The sequence below is a fragment of the Eurytemora carolleeae genome, unplaced genomic scaffold (genome assembly GCF_000591075.1).
Source record: "Eurytemora carolleeae unplaced genomic scaffold, Eaff_2.0 scaffold532, whole genome shotgun sequence".
In the NCBI taxonomy this organism is placed as follows: Eukaryota; Metazoa; Arthropoda; class Copepoda; order Calanoida; family Temoridae; genus Eurytemora; species Eurytemora carolleeae.
The window spans coordinates 56906-78781 of record NW_019396726.1 but is presented as its reverse complement, the minus strand read 5'-3'; the positions used below and the strand labels follow the sequence as shown (position 1 = coordinate 78781).

General features: G+C 31.7%; 1 protein-coding gene across 1 annotated transcript; it reads right to left on the bottom strand.

Moving 5' to 3' along the window:
- Nucleotides 1–4685: 4685 nt before the first annotated feature.
- On the bottom strand, nt 4686–18177 carry LOC111707851 (uncharacterized). The gene is made up of 15 exons (XM_023481029.1): nt 18152–18177; nt 14939–15009; nt 13583–13723; nt 12791–13519; nt 12677–12737; nt 12353–12486; nt 11656–11739; nt 11360–11553; nt 9693–9777; nt 8982–9119; nt 7893–8621; nt 7770–7830; nt 7570–7703; nt 6783–6866; nt 4686–6261 (listed from the first exon to the last, which is right to left on the bottom strand). Exons 2-15 carry the CDS (start codon nt 15000–15002, stop codon nt 6062–6064), a joined length of 2838 nt encoding a protein of 945 aa, XP_023336797.1. The 5' UTR covers nt 15003–15009; nt 18152–18177; the 3' UTR covers nt 4686–6061.
- Nucleotides 18178–21876: the final 3699 nt, after the last annotated feature.

The following is a 21876-nucleotide window of genomic DNA, read 5'->3' as shown; positions in this document are numbered from 1 at the left end:
CTAGGAATAAAGCATGTGACTCTTAATGAGGGTCACTTGAAAGTGCGATTACAGTCCCTTTAAGAAATTAGCTAATTTGTTTTATAGCAAACTAACCCTTTAAGATTATTTATGAAAGGGGGGAGATAATGTCTGTGATAAATTTTCATAAATAAACATTTGTGTACTTTAAGCTAAACTCTATTTCCCTAACACTGATAAGGAACCATATAAAAACACTTTCTTTTACAGTTCAGGAAATAGAAGAGTATTCATAAATACTCTCCTCTCTCCCCATTTATAAACAATAAGAATTCTCCAACTATAAATATCAAAAATGAATTGTTTAGAATTGAAATGAATGCATGGGGTGAGATGTAAAAAATGGAATTGGAATTCAACTTATGTGCGATAATTTATTTATAATTATGGATTTTGTGATTACGTGCATTATAGGGGGTTCCATACACACACATTAACGTGTTAGAAGCTTTCTGCATTGGAATATCGTGGAAAGCCAACTGTGCCTGGAAAACAAGCTTTGCCAAAAAACTCAACGTAAAATTTCTAAATGAGAATAAAAACATTCCTGTGGTTCTTTTGACTTCTATTGACTTCTATTGACTTCTATTGACTTCCATTGACTTCTATTGACTCCCATTGACTTCTATTGACATCTATTGACTTCTAATGACTTCTATTGACTTCTATTGACTTTCCCAATCAAATTTGAGGCAAATTTGTCTAGGGGTTTCCGAGTTTTGATCGGACACACAAAAAAAACAGAGTTCTACTTTATGTTAATAGAATACCAGCTTAGGAACCCAGCGTTGCCCAGGGTACTCACAGTTACTCCCACCGTTTACCCGAGCTTGGTCTTAAACTACGATTTTAGCTATTTTTATCTTTAAAAGTCGACCCACTTAACTTAGACTTTCCCAACCCAGCTAAGAACATTCCCGTGGTTCTCCCGAGTTTCACAGTCAAAATTTGAGGCGAATCGGCAAAGGGGTCCTGAGTTTTAATCGGACATACGAATAAACAAACAGAGATTACTACTTTATATATATATAGTTGCCCTCTAACTTTATCTTATATAGTATCTCTAAACCTTTTCAAGTTTGGAAGAGAACAAAACTTTCAAATCTGTGTAATCCTTTCAATTTAAACTCTACTCTCTAAATTTACATGTTTCAATTTACAGTTTGTTTTAAATCTTGATGGCAGGAACAAATCTAAAGGAACAATAATTATTTTTAAAATGTGAATATTCGCAAATTATCTTTTTCAAAGATCATTTTAGTTCGCTTCTTTTTTAATTTGAGTGATTGATTTAACAACCTTTATTTAGAGATGTTTCTATATGTTTCTTTTCTAGGAAACATATCGCAGTAAAAGGATTAGCAAATATGATTATAAGACAAGTTATCAGTTCCATTGGCAATTTTATTTCAAGTCCCAATTGTTACTTTGGTAAACTACAGGGTGTTCCACGAAACATGGCAGTTGGTGAATAGTTCAGAATGTCTTTTTCCATTATTTGTTCAGTTGTTTGATACCAAAGATCAAGAAAAATATTATATGGGAGTCATGTTGTATAAAAATTGATTTTAAAGTAAAATATAACGAAGGAAAAGATTTGTTTCACTAAAAATAACTATTTATTGAATGTCATGTTTCGTGGGACACCCTGAGGAAACTTATCTAAGCCGTCTTTTTCATAAACATTTAGTTAGATCTTAAAATAGCTTAGGTTAGGTTAGGTTAGGTTAAGACAAGTAGGTGGAGTTGAATGAGAACTAGACGTGGTTCTGATAGGGAGTCGATTTAGATCCGTAAAAACACGCGGGTAATCTACATTTTCTTTCAAACTACTCAATTGTTAGTTTGGATACTTTTTAGATCGGTTTCCTCAACATTAGTTTCCATAGCATCGTTTATGGTAAACTATGTATCCTTGATTATATGGTGAACCTGTATCCTTTAAATTTCGGTGACGGTGATGGACCAAACCTCTGAAGAGTAAAAAATTTAGATGTTAGTTCCACATTTATTTGAAAATATATTCCGGTCTGGATCGACCCTCGTCGATAAAAATTTTTTTTAAACCACAAAAAAATAAACAAACCAAAAAAGATTATTTAAAAAAGAAAATTGATGAGCTGTCAAATGGACAAAAGAGAAACGAACTCAGATCATGAGATGCAAAAAAGATCATTTACAAATATTCACTTTTTAAAAATGTTTTAAGACAAATATTATTCCTAGAGATTGTTTCTGTCAGAAAGATTAAAAACAAACTGTTTAGATGTATGTGTATAAAGTGGTTGTGGGGGATCGATCTAATCAACGAACTTTTACGTAAATCGGGGGAAGTGGCGGGCGGCTTCTTTAAAGAGGGGTATTTAAAGCTTTGAAATAATATGACATAAACAATGCTCTTTTTTTAAAAAGATACTGAATTACAGTTTACAATTAAATAAGATAAGGTGAACTATGTATCCTTGTTGATATGGTGAACTATGTATCCCTGTTGATAAGATAAACTATGCATCCTTGTTGATATGGTGAACTATGTATCCCTGTTGATATTGTGAACTATGTATTCTTGTTGATATTGTGAACTGTGTATCCTTGTTGATATGGTACACTATGTATCCTTGTTGATATGGTGAACTATGTATCCTTGTTGATATGATGAACTATTTATCCTTGTTGATATGGTGAACTATGTATCCTTGTTGATATGGTAAACTATGTATCCTTGTTGATATGGTGAACTGTGTATCCTTGTTGATATGGTGAACTATGTATCCTTGTTGATATGGTGAACTATGTATCCTTGTTGATATGGTGAACTATGTATCATTGTTAATATGGTGAACTATGTATCCTTGTTGTTATAATGAACTATGTATCCTTGTAACCTGGTAATGAATATTTAATTTGTTTTCTTGTTTATTTAGTTTTCTCTTCAGGATTCAAACTTAATAATTGGTTGCTCCGGGTTCCTCGTTGCATAGCAGGGTAAATCATAGACGAAATCTAGGACGGACAAGGTGCATTTTTAGGATCTTTGATGCAGAGCAGGGTGTATTATATGTTTTACGTTCCTTGATGCATAATAGGATGTATCATAGACTCGATATAGGACAGACAGAGCAGAACTAGATGCTCTAAATTCCTTGATGCACATTAGAATGTATCATAGACTAAATATCAGAAACACAGAGTGTATTAGATGTTCTAGTTTACTAAATGCATACCAGTATGTATCATAGACAAGATCTAGAACAGACAGAGCAGTATTAGATGTTCTAGTTTCCTTGATGCATATCAGTGTGTATCATATACAAGATATAGAACAGACAAAGCAGTATTATATGTTCTAGGTTCCTTAAAGCATACTAGTATGTATCATAGACTAGATATAGAACAGACTGGGCAGTCTTATATGTTCTAGGTTCCTTGATGCATATCAGGATGTATCATAGACAAGATATAAAACAGACAAAGCAGTATTATATGTTCTAGGTTCCCTGATGCATGCCAGGATGTATCATAGACAAGATATAGAACAGACTGAGCAATACTATATGTTCTTGGCTCTTTCATGCATATCAGGATGTATCAAAGACTAGATATAGAACATGCAAAGCAGTATTAGATTTTCTTGGTTCCTTGATGCATATAAAGATGTATTAAAGACTAGATGTAGAACAGACAAAGCAGTATTAGATGTTCTTGGTTCCTTGACATTCTGTGGTTTATTCTATAGTTTGTATTTATGCTGCTTAAGTTCTAGTTTACCATGCATTTAATCTCAATATATTCAAAGGTAGTGGGGGGGGGGTTGAGCCACCTCCCCCTCCATCCCTTAAATCCTGAATACAACCTTTCTGGCAAAGTATTTCAATGAATGAATTTTTCATTGATCTGCAATATCATATTCCTTTCTTTCTTTTCAATAAATCTTGTGAATTAATGATTTCTATATTTGCTGTTTGGAATAAAAATATTTGTTTCTGACATTTCAAAATTATTGAATGGACTGATATTGCTGGCATTACAAATATAAACTTAATATACAGTTTTCTTTAACGAAAGACGCACAAAAAGATATTTAATAAATTAGATATCAAGTTTTTCTTGCTATAGATGCATGAAAGTTTTTAGTCTACAGTCTACAGTCTACAGTCTAAAGTCTACAATCTACAGTCAACAGTCTACAGTCTACAGTCTAAAGTCTACAGTCTACAGTCTACAGTCTACAGTCTACAGTCTACAATCTACAGTCTACAGTCTACAGTCTACAGTCTACAGTTTACAGTCTGCAGTCCACATAGTATACCAGTCTACAGTCTACAGTCTACAGTCTACAGTGAAAAGAAGGCTAGATCATATTCCTGAAATAATGAAAAGTTATCTATTATCTAACCCTTTTTATTCTGCAGGTTTACAAACTTTTAGTTCTTATTCTAGAACTCAACCAATATATTTAGATAGTGTGGGGTTGTCTGGCTGGATAAGGGTTTGTTTGTCATGTTCAGGATTATTATACTTTGTTCAACAGTTTAAAGTCGCTTTCTCTATTTTTTAATATTATAAAGGAATTGAGTCTTTGCCACAAACTCTGATTTTCTAATTCCAATATCTTTGCAACCAAATGAAGTAGATATTAAATGTTTCAAACTGTGAATTCAGGTTGCTAAGATGTAGGAATTGGAATAGTTTGTGGTAAGGACCAGTTACCCGTTCATTTACCACGTACACAAATATTAAAGTTTCAAAGATAAAGGGATAAAAAATTAGAGTATGTGGCAAGTAACATTTATGAAAAGTATTACCAATTTTTATGACCGGGTCGACTTTATAAGTGTCGCAAAGCCTTGACCTTAATAAATTACATATACCTTTTTGACCAGTGTCTCCCCAACCTATAGTACTGATGAGGACATCAAGGAAATGTCGAAATATATTTACTGAAGAAGTGGTCCCCGTCGTTTATTTCTAATCTGGTTTGGTTCAACCTTCCACCAACTATACTTTTTTGTAGACCCAGACATGTACATTTTAAAACTAAAATTAGCTTTTATCTTTAGCTAGTTTAGAAGAAGGAATTATAATCTATTCTTTCAATACAATAATAATTTTGAGATAGGAATTAATGATTAGATTCTGAAATAGGGGCTCTAGTACAAAAGGTATGAATGACAAGAGGCAGAACGATCATAAGGTAGAACGATCATAAGGTAGAACGATCATAAGGTAGAACTATCATAAGGTAGAACGGTCATAAGGTAGAACGATCATAAGGTAGAACTATCATAAGGTAGAACGATCATAAGGTAGAACAATCATCAGGTAAAACGATCATAAGGTAGAACGATCATAAGGTAGAACGATCATAAGGTAGAACGATCATGAGGTAAAACAATCATAAGGTAGAACAATCATAAGGTAGAACGATCATAAGGCAGAGCAATTTTTTCAGGAATATTTGTGAAACTTTTTGAGAAATTCACAAAACTTCATTGCTGGTTGGAATTAAGAATGAAGCGGTTGGTCACCTACAATATTTCGAAATTTGATCTAGGTATTTTATTTCGGTTATGGGTTACTAAATAATATCTTTACAGAGCTATTTTTGTTTCGAAGGAATCATCAGTACAGTAAGAATAATATTGATATTCGAATTACGTCATTAGCTTAATCCCCCTTTTCTTAGATAAATATAAATGTGTAATATATGTTGTATGTTGATCTATCTTAATGTTGTTCTGGTATGTCAGATTAGCTCTATATAACATTGTCAATATCTGCAGGAATCAATACACCAGCTAGACAAATCATTAATTAATAGAGATAATATGGAAATCAACTTAATAAATGTTATGTTAATTGCATCCAGTCTAAATTCTTCATAATATGAAATGATTTAAATTCGTCCATGTATGCATTCTAATGTCAAAAGAACTTGACCTATGACATCAGTTTATAATTAAATATTAATATACAAAATTTATCAACAAAATTAAATATGATAAATACAGGTATTTAAGTTTTTGTTGAAAATTTTGATTTAAGGTTTTGATTTCTCCAAGTTTCTGAAAAGCTCCCTGATTTGGAGAATAGACAGCCCTTTAGTTTCAGGCATAATAGTTGCGTAGAGTCCACAAGCTAAGAAACACATGCCGGAGAACAACCAGAAAGTTCCGTGCGGGCGTAGAACAGTCATTAAAGTTGGAAATATCAGAGTCACACCAAAAATAGCACCAGTAGCTTAAAAAAAGAATAAATTGATTCACTAACTTGAAGTTGCTGTGCTATCTTATTAAGAATGTTTAAAAAATCAAATATTTTTTTTTACTTTTTCTCTCTGAGTTTAAGAAACATCCTGAATAATTTATAGCAGGGCTAAGGATCTGGATCCGGATCTGAATCCCCTGATTCAGATCCAGATCCCCAAATATGCGTTTCCACTGATCTGAATCAAACCAAACAATAATATTTTGCTTTCAAACACACACATCTTCAGTGTCAACTACTGAAATATTTCATAATAATAATTTCAGCATGCATGATAAAATGCAACAAACAAAAAATTTTAATTGTTAAATTCTAAGCATAAAAACTAATCCTGAGTTGGATTAAAATCCACATCCTTATTAAACATGACAGATCCAGGATCCAGGATCCAGGATCCAGGATCCAGGATCCGGATTCATTTCCTCATCAAAATGAAATGGATCCTTATCACTAAAAAAAAAACAGAGCACCGAAATGTCATCCAAAATATTTACCAATTGAAGCAGCTATCCCAGCAAATACTTTGTACTCCGGAGGTATGAGTTCTCCAGCCCAAACCCACATCAGAGATCCAACTCCTAACATAAAAATGGTAATACTGGTTTCAAGTCGGATTAATCATCTGTTCCAAGTTTTTCTCTTTTTTAAACTATTCAGAACTATTTGTATAGCTTTATCAACAGTAGCCCTATTGGCATAATGCGATATTTCGCAGACAGAATTTAAAGGAAACTAAAAAAAGATATTTTGTCAATAAAACTTACATATAGTATTTTTATTTGTTTTTTTTTAACAGTTCGTAACTGTCAATTAGTTTTTTTTTTAATTAGTTTTGCAAGCTAAAATACTGTTAAAAAATCCATTTTTCTTTCATCTTCACTGATAATTACAATAGAATAAAGATTATAAGTCATAAGTCTTAAAGATTTCAATTATTTTTGTCTACTTTTTCAATTTCTAGGTTTGATGAAAAAATTAGACAAAGGAAAATGCTGGTTTAAATGAAACCAATTAAAAGAGTTAACAGAGATATGGGATGTTAATAGACATTGATTGATAAATTAACATTAGAGAATAAAAGTGTATTCTATGTTTCCTATTTCAACAATTTAAAACTAACTGAGGTCAAAACATTTGTGTGGAATATCTTTAATCCTAAATGATTGATCTCGATATCAAAGAGGAATTAAATTAATTTGCTAGTCAGCACAAGATGTAGATCAATGCTTAATCCTGAGATTCACAGTACAAAAGTTCTGACAGACTTCTGGATAATAATACCTGAACCATAACTCAATGTGTACAGAATTATAGATATAAGAGGTATAATTCTTAATCCAGGAAACTCATAATCAACATCTTGACAATACATGGAAAAGCCTAACAGTCCCATAGATATTCCCATACAACCAACACTGAAAGAAGTTGATAAGTACCTATCACAATTATTTTCCTTAAGAGTTTTTAAGAGGAGTTTATACCTAATCATGGCTAATCTTACTCGTGGAAGCCTGTGAACTAGAAAAATTGCACATATGCCTCCTTAAATAGATTTATTGAAAATCTTCTGAACATTTTCAAATCATGATAAAAAATCTTCATACCTAGAACTCGCACAGCTCCCATGATAATTGCTGCTAAATATTTGTCAATTTCAACGCCAGTAGTTTGAAAAATTTCCACTGCATAGAACACAATTGCAACAGGTCCAGCAAGAATGATCAGAACAAAGTTGAATGTAACAATCAAAACTGGTTTGTAAACATCGGGATGCGTGAAGTTTTTTAATGCATCACATAAAGATAAAGCGCTCTCCTGCTTCTCTTGAACTTTTCTGAGATTATCTAGCTCCACCTCCACATCATCCGTTGCCCTCAGCCACTGTAATGCTTCTCTAGCTTCCTTAACACCTGAGTGTCCCAGTAACCAAACTGGAGATTCAGGAATAAATACTAGGTTACAACTTTGTAGTATGAGAATGCTAACAGGTACAATACAGACAAATCTCCAGTTGAGACCAGATCCTAGTATATACATCACTAAAATGCCTGAACTGACTATAAGGGTGTATGTGGATAAAAATATTCCTCGTCTAGAAATAGAGCTGTATTGAGAGACCAGCATACTGCAATTAGCAGACAACACGGATAGACCAAACCCAGTTATAAGCCTTCCAGCAATTAGGAAGTAGATACTTTGTGAAAATCCTATAGTCACCCATCCACATATATTTGGGATTGCAGCAAAGAGAATAGTTCTTTTTGGACCAAATGCTGATGCACTTACTCCTCCACAGATTGACCCAACCAGCTGTCCAATATTCAGGATGCTAGCTAAAATAAATCAATTGAGTATTAGACAGATTATTTTATTTTAGGAAAAGTCAAAGTTTCTATTTTCAAAAAAGATGTGGACTAAATCAAAAGTAAATACAAAATCAATTGAGCAAAATATTTTATTTTGTTTTTAGGCAATTGAAAACATACAGGGCTTTAATGAGCCTTCTGAAGAGAACATGTTTTAAAAGAAACAAAATTTTACCAGTGACTTTTCTATTTTCTTCAGCATACATGTGACAAAGTTTTTTCTAAAAGTTGTTTTAATTAACATTACTTAAGAAACATTAATAGCAATTATAATAAAACACTTGAAGAAATTGACCCAAATGTATGTATCAAAACAAAAAGCCTTACCAAACCAATGAAGTTCTTCAATGGAAGTTTCAATTGGATCAAACAATGATGTTGAGTTTTCTTTAAACATTATCTCCTGTTTAATGTCAGGTATAGCTATTGCTGAAAATCCCATACTCATGCCATTTGCTAGAACACCTGAACAAAAAACTTCACTATCTAGATATTATGTCCATCTTATAAACTTTATTTTAATAAGTAAGGTAACTTAAAAAAACTCTTAAGTAATTCCTTTCTGTAGTATAACTGCAATTTTTTGTGTTACTTGTGTGTGATCAGAGCTGAAAACTTTAGAATGGTGAATATCAAGATTAACGCTTGATCCTCTCTTTTTCTTAATATCGAGACTAACCTAATATTGTACTTGTTTCCTAAAAAGTGTGTAAAATTCAACCAATCAGAGTCCCATATATGAAGCCGGTAAATTTGAAATTTTGCGCGCCATTTAAGATTTTAATGAAACGGGAGGGACTCTCTAATTTAGTAAAACCAGTTTTTGATTTTTCTCTACTATATCCAAGAAAGAACGGTTTAAAAGAAGAAAATCAAAAGTGTGTCCATTGGATACTCAGATTAAGTAATCAGGACTAAGGATATCTCATTCTAAAGTTTTCAGCTCAGATCATAGTTTTTTAAGGCCAGACTACAAATGATCTTGGGACCAGATCAGAAGATTCATTGTTGTAGAGTTGAGCAACTTCATTGGCTTACCTATATACAGTGCCAATACTGCCCTGGTTTCTCTGAGAGCGCCAGTCCATTCTGAAGACTGCATATCTTTCTTTTTAAAGAATAATTCCGATCATGGAATGTTTTAGATGAGATGATTTCCTAAAAAAAAAAAAATTTGTTAACTAAAATTTTTATTCAGGACCTTTCAATTATCATTTAAAAAGCTAGTTTTTTGGTAAGCAATATTTTCAGTGAATCCTGCTAATCTAAAAAAAAATTTATGCTGCTGTTTGTTTTTAGTTTTATGAAAAAAAAATTTTTAAACTTTTACTTCAGTAAAGTAGAAAGGGAAACAAAGATTCAACTAAGACAATTTGCTCCTCATCACTATTAAAAAATGTTTTGAATGTCAGTTAATACAAAATACATAAAGTATACTATGACTGTCTAGTAGAGACTATTTTTGCTATCTGAATTGAATAGTGTTGTTTATTTAAATATATTCCATTGTCTTTAAAAAATTCCATGTTCTTTATATAAAGCAAACTCTATACATAAGAACAACAATAAATATGTAAATTACAAGTGATGATATAACAATTATTAGCATTGAAGTTTCCCAAAGGATTTTTTCCAAGTGTCAACTTCCCGAGGGTGTTTTTCCTAAGTGGCAACTTCCCAATGTTTAATTTTCCAAGCAACAACTTCCCAAGTCTGTCCTAGGCGCAGTGCTCAGCCCAAAGCCTGTTCTGTCCTGGCTGCAGCACTCGGCCTTAATTGCAGCCTTAAACACCTCAGAGGGCCTAACCTAACCTTTGGGAAGTTGCCATTTGGGAAATTGTACATTTGGGAAGTTGTCTTTTGGGAAATTGTCACTTGGGAAAAAAATTCATAAAAATTGTATTTTTAATCTGAAGGGCTGCTTTTTTCTCCAAAGGCATAAGAAAACCTAAATTCTCCAGCTAGAGAAGCTAAGAATTTTCTGCATCTTGAGAGTGTCTTCGTTGTTAAAATTTAATGGCAAACAATGTAAAAGATATTTTTTTATTTTTTTAAGAATATTACATTTTATTTTTTAATTACTGTTTTTTGCTTGTATTGTTTGTTTTCTCTTAAAATATTTCCATGCCCCAGTTCAGTGCATAGGTTGATATGTTAATTTTTAAAAGTATGGAAAATAATGCGTTTTGGATTATTCAACATTAGCAGAATTGCCTTTTTCTTAAACAACTGTTTCTTTAAAAATTAATATTCTAAACTTATTTAATTGAGTATTATTTTTATCGCTCTTTAAAATCTTAACATTTAAAATGTATAACTGTAAGCCAAATATGCACTTTACAGTTAAAAACAGTTGTGAAACATATTAGCAAAAATATACATTTTTATGTGGAAATTATAATATATGTAAATTTGTGTCCAACAATCTTCATAATTGTCATAGAAGAATATAGGTTTTGAGGGTGCTTTTAGCCCATCTTTTTGGAAATAATAAGTTTGTGTTGGTACTCTTTCTGCAAACCTTTCTTGCAATTTTGAAATAATAAAAAATAATATCTCATCTTATTAAGAACCTGGAGAAAGCAAATTATGACTAAATCTTTATATTTTTATTTATTTTTACGTCAAATACAGGCAATCAGAGATATTCTTGTCTTTTAAAACATTTTGAATTTAAGGATTTTTTCAAGAACTCCAATCTTCTAACTTGGTGTTCCAGAGTTTCTGAAATATTCTCTGATCTGTAGAATAGACAATCCTTTAGTCTCTGGCATTACAGTTGCATATAGTCCAAAAGCCAGGAAACACATACAGGAAAAAAACCAGAAAGTTCCATAAGGATATAGAACAGCCATCATGGTTGGAAATATCAGGGTCACACCAAATATAGCTCCATAGGCTAATGGAAAAAAGTATTAGTAATTACTAATTAGAGTTTCACTGCCTTTATTTCTTTAAAAGATGAATAGGGAACTACCCATCAAAAACTATTAAAATTTACCTATAGCTGTTGTTAGCCCAGCAAATACTTTGTATTCAGGAGGTATGAGTTCTCCAGCCCAAACCCACATAAGAGATCCAACCCCTACATGATATAATTCATTCTAAGATTATATGGACAATGGACATTGGACATTCTTAAACATGATTACAAAATATAACCATTTTATATTTCATTTTAATTGTTGCTTGGGTCTTTTGTTTGTTTCCAATAGACATGAAAACATGAATGGTTATTGGTAACTTTACAAAGAAGGAGTACTAATTTTCCTTTTAAGATATTTTAGTAGTATATCATGCGGTACATATTTGATGTTTAATATAAAATGCACAGCAGGGCAACTTTAGTGCCTAAAACATGATTCAAATTTGGATTTAAATTTTTAATTTAAAGGATTGAGAAAATTATTAAAAATTTATAAGCCAACGTTTTTTCTTAAATAGTTGTTTAAGAGTTTTGGTCAGAATAATTATTAATAAAAATATCTTATTTATTAATTGTCATCTAATCCTTTTTGCACTGTGTGCAAATTTTCCTATGAAGTATAGTATGATAATAAAACAGTAACTTCACAATTGCACAACTGCCCTATAAATATGCTAAATGACAATAGCATAATCTTTAAAAAAGAAAATGAAGATCTTGCAAATCAGAATATTGGTATTTCTAGATGCACAAAGATGTCCTTATTTTTTACCTGAACCAAAACTAAAGGTGTAAAGAACTAAGGATATAAGAGGAATGACTCTTAATCCTGGGAACTCATAACTAATATGCTGGCAATACATAGAGAATCCTAACAGTCCCATGGATATTCCCATACAACCAACACTGAAAATATTCATTAAACTTATAACTTGACATCTGCGAAAATTTGCTTGTATATTCTGCAAACTTTTGCGCAGAATTCCGTAATTTTGCAGAAACAAGCTCATACGATTTGCAATTCAGCACAAAAAAAATCAGTAATTAGAGATTTTTTCATTCTGCTGGAAACCCATACTTGACAATAAACAATTACCTTATTAACGCCAGTCTGACTCTGGGAAGCTTGTGTACAAGAAAAATTGCACACACCCCGCCTAAGGGTAAATAATAATAATAACATCTAGAGCTCTATGTAAAATATTTTTACCTAAAACCCTAACACCTCCCATAATAATTGCTGCCAAATATTTATCAACTTCAACGCCAGTAGTTTGAAATATTTCCACTGCATAGTAAGCTATTGCAACAGGTCCAGCCAGTTTTATCAAAACAAAGTTAAATGCAACAATTAAAACTGGTTTGTAAACATCAGGATTTCTAAAGTTTTTCAAAGCATCGCACAAAGATAGGGCGCTCTCCTGCTTTTCTTGAACTTTTCTTAGAGTGTCTAATTCCACCTCCACATCATCCGTTGCCCTCAGCCATTGTAATGCTTCTCTTGCTTCCTTAACACCTGAATGTCCCAGTAACCAAACTGGAGATTCAGGAATAAATACTAGGTTACAGCTATGAAGAACAAGAACACAAACTGGTACTATGCAAGCTAATCTCCAGTTGAGAATTGCTCCGATTACATAAATCACTAAAATGCCTAAACTGACCATGAGGGTATAAGTAGACAAAAATATTCCTCGTCTTGAAATGGAGCTATATTGAGAGACCAGCATACTGCAATTAGCAGACAACATTGACAAACCAAACCCTGCCATAAGTCGCCCAGCAATTAAGGAGTAGATACTTTGTGAAAATCCAATAGTCACCCATCCACAAATGTTAGGAATGGAAGCAAAGAGAATAGTTCTTTTAGGTCCAAATGTTGAGGCACATAATCCTCCACCTAGTGATCCAAACAGCTGCCCAATACTTAGGATGCTTGCTAGAATAAATTTAAAAAGTTTAGAACAGATCATGATGTATTTTAATTAAAATATTGCATTACCAAACCAGTAAAGTTGTTCAATTGAAGTTTCAATTGGATCAAAGAAGGATGTAGAATTTTCTCTATGATGTAGTAACTCTTGTTTAATGTCCGGTATAGCTATTGCTGAATATCCCATACTTAGACCATTACCAAGAACACCTAAATACAATGGAATTTGTTGAACAATTCTACTATATTGTGTTTCCAGTGATGTTAGGCCTTTTCCCTAGTGGCAACTTCCCAAGGGTATTTTCCCAAGTGGCAACTTCCCAAATGTGCAATTTCCCAAACAGCAACTTCCCAAATGTATATTTTCCCAAATGACAACTTCCCGAGTGGCAACTTCCCCATGAAGGAAAAGCGGCAACTTCTCAATTGTACATTTTCCCAAGTAACAATTTCCTAATAATAAACTATATTTTCTAAAAAACAAGCGCTGGGCACCTCGCCCATCCTAGCTGCAGCACTCATCCCCCTATCCCTTCCTAGATGCAGCGCTAGGTCCCCTAGCCAATCCTAGCTGCAGCTCTTGGCCCCTAGCCCATCCTAGCTGCAGTGCTTGGCCCCCATTGTAGCCTGTGGTGCCTCAGACACTTAACCTAACCTTAAATAATGTACTTTATTTTCTTTGAAACAAGTAAATCTGCAGCGCTCGGCTCGACTCCCTGGAAAGGGTGTAGGCCATCAACACTTTCTTGTTACTGAGAGAAACTTAATGAAATTTTTTTTAAGTTGGATATTTTCTATAAAAAAAGTTGAGAGATTCTTTAAAAATGTAAAACTTAAATGTTCATTTAATACTTCCTTCATTGGGAAAATGCCGTTTTTCCTTCATGGGGAAGTTGCAACTTGGGAAATTGTCATTTGGGAAAATGTACATTTTGGAAGTTTCCACTTGGGCAATTGTCACTTGGGAAGTTCCCTTGAGAAAATGCCTTTGGGAAAGCACTGGTGAGAAGTAGTTGAACTATGTTATCTATGTTGAACCACCTCTTAACTTAAACAAGTGCACAAGAGAAGTTATTCAATTTATGTCTACATAGTTAAACTTCTGCACATTGATTAAATTTAACAAATTTTAGCCAGGTCTAGAGGCAGTTGAACCATGTATCTTGAATCGGTGATACAGGATTTATGTCCATATCCTATAGATGATAACTACACTGCAGAACTACAGCAGAGTCGACAATAGGTAGAATTCAGAGTCAAAAGCTCAAATTCATGAATTCAACAGGGTCCTTAAAGTGATAAAAAGCAAAGATTTTCTGTTTCATTAAAACCCCTACGTTAGTTATAATCTCCTTTACTACTATAATACAAATGTTTATAACTGTAAAAATCATGTAGAAATGTTTAATATTGATCTCTGTTTACCTATATACAGAGTCATCACTGCCCACGTCTCTCGGAGAACACCAGTCAATTCAGGAAACTTCATGTTTTATCTAATCAAGTAAATAAAATTTGCATCATAATTTTAACAATATTTACATTTATACAACTTATATTGATATCTAATAATTTTTTTTTCTGGAAATTTTCAACTTCAAATGTATAATAATCTAGATCACATATTTGTTACTAGCCTATTGAGTATCAAACAGACAACTTTTTAATACCTTATTAATTTATATTAATATTTCAAAGATAATCAAAACATAATTTTCTTTTTCTTTACAATGCATGCTTTGTTAAATTGCATACTCCTAATCACTGCTTAACTGCTCTAAAGTGAATTGCATACTCCTAATGACTGGATAACTGCTCTAAAGAGATGTCAATAAATTCTCCGTTTATTTCACTTTTACAATCCAGCTTAAAAAGCCTGAACTGAAGATATAAATCAAACTATTTTGTAATTTTAAAAGAGATTGTTCTGTATAAGAGAAATAACAGGTGTAAAATATTTAATATTGGTAAATATTTCAAAAAAGATATTGATAAAGTGCAGACGAACAACATGGACATTTAGATTTCAAGGATTGGAGTTTTTTTGGTCCAGGGGGCACTATCACGCCCCCCTCCCCCTTGGGAAAGCCATGGTAGTTTGGCCGCCTTGATTATCCTTGATTACCATAACCATAAAAAAAATCACTTTTTTTGTCTAAACTTCCTACCATGGGAAAATTTTTTGCATTGATAATAAGTATTCTAGAAAACGTGTTTTTGCTCACCAAGATTAAACAGGAAAATACGCTGCAAGGGGGGGGGACTGGGAGGGGGATGTCCGCCTGGAAAGGTAAACAACTTCGGTGTGCGTTTCACTTGCAATTCTTTCCCACTTGGATAAAATTTCCTGCCGGCAATCAATTAATTATATCAAAGTACAGACAACGTTTCCAAATTTCAGAAAAAGATTTAGAAAAGAGTGGGGAATAAAGAAGTTGGATTTTTATGCGATGCAGGGAAAACACCCTAGTAGAAATAACCCCCCCCCCCCTCCACATTTTAATCAGCCTGTGAAGTATAATAACTCAACAAGCCCTTTAAAAGCAATGCAATAGCAGTTTATGGTCCATGAATAACATATGTTGCAATCCCATAAATCTCCGCAATTAGTCTTTGATTTTTGAGTCAGGCAAAATATTATTAGATTCCTTGAAATTCTTTGTAATAAAGATATGTTAACCATTTTATATTTCTTTGACTCCACCTGTACCCATCTCTGTACCAATTTACTGCAAAATTTGGGGTTACATTTCTCCATATCTTACATCTGTTTGTAATACCTTCATGAAACATATGTGATTGAAAAAAAGGCTTTTAATACATAGTTGGTCTTTTTTTTACCCTTACCAGCTCCTTTCCATCTCATTGAAGGTTTAAAGGTATTGATTTTTTACACATGTATCCTGGGAAAGGGGTTGAATTTTTCCTAAAATTTTGGGGACTTATTAAACCTTAACAATTCTAAATAAAAAAGAAATAAATCTTAATATAGACACATATAGCACATTTAAGAAAGTATATTTAATTTTAATTCAGTTCTTTGAACCTTCAGATAGACTTACAGGTGTGTTAAAGTTCACTAGTCCTTGAATAAAGGGATAAATGATAATTAATGGCAAAAAGAAAAATTACCAAGTGAAATGGCAACATCAAAAGTACGTGTCCATACTACAAAAAAACACAAATGAGAAAAGCATAAGATATTATAAATAATTTTAATCAAATCAAAGCACATAACAAAAAAATCATACTTTCTTAATTAGTTTGCCTGCTCACCTATTCTAACGTTGATTTCCAAAAAATCATAATTTCTCAAAAAAATCTATGATATCTGAAATATGTTCATATCAATTAGTAAAAGTATTTACCATCGACTGGTCTTTTTTACTCGATCTTGATAACTTTTTTTTATCCAAAAAATTATTTTTAATACAGATTAATTTTGGGTGGGGGAGGGGAGTGATTCATCTACATCTATTAATATTGTGGATTGTGGGATTTAATCTAATATATTAACAATACTTTGTTAAGGAGCTTAACATAGTGTTTACAATCTTTTCTCTGTTTCAAATGTCATAATTTACATTTTAATATATTTCTTCATGAAATCTTGTTGATTCCATCCGGGGTTTGTAAAATCAAGGCCTGAGGCATGTGAAAGTTACATAGACCATATGAAAGAATTGGAAATACTTATTTTCAAACCACTCTTGCAAATCTATGTATTTAAAATGTATGTAAAGTTTAACATCTATATATGGGCTGTAAAAACTGTATATTGTGCATTTTTTCAAATTTTCGTAAATCAAACTTTAGTAATCTATCAACAATTAAAATAATCTGAGCTGAAAACTTTAGAATGGTGGATATCAGGATTAAGGCTTAAACCACTCTTTTTCTTAATATCCAGTTTAAATATTGCTTGTTCTCCTCATGAATTTAAACTCCAGAGAAGCAACGTTATCTTCTAATTGGATATTTCATTCTAAAGTTTTCAGCTCAGGTAACAAAAATATTTTTGATATAACTACAATGTACAAACTAAAACATTAAATTTCATAAAATTACAAATGTAAAAATTCTCAATTATTTTAAACCCCTTTAAATATACATTTTAAAAAAGAAATACTATTTTTATGTTCTCAGTTTATTTATCAACATTACTACAAATTGTAATAAAAAGAAAAAAATTGTGAACTAATGTTATTCAAAACAGATAAATGGTGAGGAGACCATGCAAAACATATCACCACAAAACTTATCACCACAAAACTTATCACCACAAAACTTATCAAAACAAAACTTATCTGACAACAAAACTTATCAAAACAAAACTTATCATCACAAAACTTATCAAACTACAAAACTTATCAAACTACAAAACTTATCAACCAACAAAACTTATCAAACTACAAAACTTATCAAACTCAAAACTTATTTTTCAAAACATTTTTAAACGTTGTACAACTAAAACTTGACTTAGAATTTATATATAAAAATCATTATTCATCGTAAATAGGCTGGCAATATTGAACATATATGTGTTCAAGGGTACACTATCAAAGCTTGCCTACATAGCCTTCAGGTCTTTGTATTTGTTGTACAGATGATTTTCATCATCCTTAAGTAAGTTTGTACCCTTCTGTGAGAGAACAAAATTAGCCTCTATCTCGGTTGAAAGGGGCTGGGAAACTGAGAGTTTACCGAATTTTCTAGTAAAATTCGCGGATTTTTAAAAAAATTGTTGGAGCATTTCCATGATTTGAAAATCTAGATTCATGAATTTTATTGATAAGTTTTAAGTTTGATATGTTTTGTAGTTTGATAAGTTTTGTAGTTGATAAGTTTTGTTTTGATAAGTTTTGTCGCTGATAAGTTTTGAAAAGATAAGTTTCGTGGTGATAAGTTTTGTGGTGATAAGTTTTGTGGTGATATGTTTTGTATGGCTCCAATTGTGATCCTATTTATTCTATATGAGTGTCGCTGCCCATTTGGTTCTTTTTGAATATGGCTTATTGCTTGTACAAGGATATAAATATAAATTGAAACTATAATCTGGAAAATGTTTTTTATATCACAGGAATACAAAATGTTCTTGATGAAGATCCTAGGCCATCTGAATTAATATGACAAACAAATAACAGACAAAATTTACTTTTATCTTCAACTGAAACATACATTTGATGCAAGTAAAGTAAATTCAAAGCTGTTTATTCTTTTTGTTCTGAAAACATAATTTTTGGGTATTCAATTTAGAATTCCTTTTTAAAATTAGTCTACTTTATTTCAGTACTTATTATTAAATATTTCCTAAATATTTAGGCTTACACAGATTGGACATATTTTATTGTGGAGAAACCTGCAAGTCACTGAGTTTTTTATTTGTTCCATAGAACTCCATTCATTCACTGATTATTTGTAAAAACGCATTTTAGAAACATAAAATAGTTAATAATAACATCTTACTTAAATAATTATATTAACAACAATAGCGGGAAGTAAGCTTAGGATGTCTTTAAATTTCGTCAAGATCAGAGAACTTGTTTATCTCTACCAGTAATTAAGATCACTATATCTTGTAGAATGATGAGGTTGTAGGTCCATCTACAACAAAGTACAGGTAAAGGGATTATTTACTTATTTGAAAATGTAGATATGATAATAATTTTTGTATTCAGACAATTCTACAAAATTATTTGTTTTTTTGCTTTCAAAGGAACATGAAGTCAAAACTGTTGTGTTCACTTTCCTCTAAAACCCATATATTTCACTACTGCAGTACGTACCATATATTTCACTACTGCAGTACGTACCATATATTTCACTACTGCAGTACGTACCACATATTTCACTACTGCAGTACGTACCAAAAAAAGGACTTTTATAGGGTGTCTTGTGAACCTTGGGATCAATTAGGTTAAAATTTAATTAAGGAATCCAGCATGGATACTCAAATAATTCAAAAGTGCTCACATTGGATATCGAGATCAAATCTAATAAAAGCAAATTTTTGGAACATGCAATTATGTAATATTTTAACCTGCCTGAATTTGGAGGGCTTCTAAATTTAAAATACTGGGCTTTTAGGGCGCTTCGCATTCCTTTCTCAACAACAATTTTATATGTTATCTGTTATTCTGCAGAAAGTGGCAGTTTTTAATCATTCACAAATTTAAAAAATAATAAATATCGAAAACTATCTCCGGGTAAAATTGTACAAATTGTGGTCATTCGAGTCATCAGCCAGTCGTATACAAGCAAAGTAGATATTTAAATATATATTACTCAAAATAATAAAAATTTTCTTTTCAATTTTTACATCTATATCTAATGAAACATGTTCTTTTCGTTTTTGATGAATTCGTTCTGATATTGTAATAGTCCCTTAGGTCCAATACAATAAAATATAATGCAAGTAATAAACATGTGTTTATCCTGCTGTCTGTGATATTCATATATACACATATTTGTTATTTATTTTCATTAAAAGTACATTTTAAAAGGTCCCAAGGGAGTTTAAACAGATGTAAATAAATTAATTTAGAAAAATATGTTGCAAATATCGCAGAAAACCCCAATTTTTAAAGGGCAAAAAAATTAATTGGATTATACTCTAAACTGAAACATATAGTGAATGATACAAGAAAACCATAGAATAGTGAGTCGACATAATAGCAATACTTAAGTGTATTAGATGTTAGCAAATAGTTTTATTATAAACAGTTATTAAATCACTAATTAAGGAAAATGGGTCTTTTAAATTGCACAATTGCTATTTGCTGTGTCTCAAGTCATTGAACTTTTTAAAGTTATAACTTGTTTCTAAAAGTCGTCTTCCTATTCCAGATTTTTTGATTATCACTGCATATTACCCTAAAATTGAAATTATTTATTACAACTAAATTTTTTTTAAATTGTGAAATCTGTGCAAATTTGGCATGGTAAATTAAATATTTACAATTAATTTTAAACATATTCCCATTGCTGCAAATTAAGTAGAAGGAGAAAGCTTAATTAATGTGACATTACGGCTACGAATTTGTAACCTCGTAGCTCCTATACAGTTTTGATTTTACTCGAAACTAAGCCAACTTCTGATACACAGGCAGTCCTAGATAAACCTTCAAAATCGAAGTTCTCCGAGTCCTCAAGATATTAGAGAACTCAGAGCCTTAGGAGTTAATACTAGAACTATATGGGAAAAAAGAACAGACAATACAACCCAGAAGGTCAGATCCTAGGGCAAACAGACCAGAAAACATAATACCAAGCTCTGAGGACTTCAAGAGCAACATAACGTACCGTATTCCAGTCACGGAGTGTACGAGTGATCAATGCTTTTCTGTAGCCCTTTACATGTACATTTTAGCACTATAATACAATTGTTAGTTTTTAGTTTTTAAGAAATAATCAAAATTCTCATAGATTTTTGCTTGAGACCTTAAGTGCGTACAGTGCGTATTAGATGGAAAATTCAAAAAGTGCTAAAATTTTATATCTTAATCTTTTGTTGAATATTGAACATATAGAGACCTGATGTGCATCAGATAACTGTAATATTTAATATCAGAAGATTTGAACTTGGCCCATTATGAATCTAAGTTTGCGAGCAAATGTTTGAAACTATGTAAATTTAGCCAGGGAGCCATGTGTTGTATGTAAATGTTTAGTTTAAACTTCTACCATATTTGCTAGATAAAATCATTCTTAATCCTATCCCCTTTTCATTTCATCTGTATATATATATATATATATATATATAAAGTAGTTTTTGTTTGCTTGTTTGTATGTCCGATCATAACTCATGAATCACTGGACCGATTTGCCTAAAAGTTTGATTGGGGAACTCAGTGGTACGACCTGTAAAGGGAAAAAAGCTAAAATCGTAATTTAAGACCAAGTACGGGTAAACGGCGGAAGTAACTATAAGTACCCGTGCAACGCTTATTTTCCAAGCTAGCATGTAATTATATTCTTAATCCTAATCCCTTTTCATTTCAATTTAATTATCTCATTCTAAATCCTACTTCCTTTGCATTTCAATTTAATTATTTCATTCTTAATCCTACTCCCTTTTCATCTCTATTTAATTATCTTCTTCTTAATCCTAATCCCTTTTCATTTCAATTTAATTATCTCATTCTAAATCCTACTTCCTTTGCATTTCAATTTAATTATCTCATTCTTAATCCTACTCCCTTTTCATTTCAATCTAATTATCTCATTCTTAATCCTACTCCTTTTTCATTTCAATTTAATTAACTCATTCTTAATCCTACTCCCTTTTCATTTCAATTTAATTATCTCATTCTTAATTCTACTCCCTTTTCATTTCAATTTAATTATCTCATTCTTAATCCAAC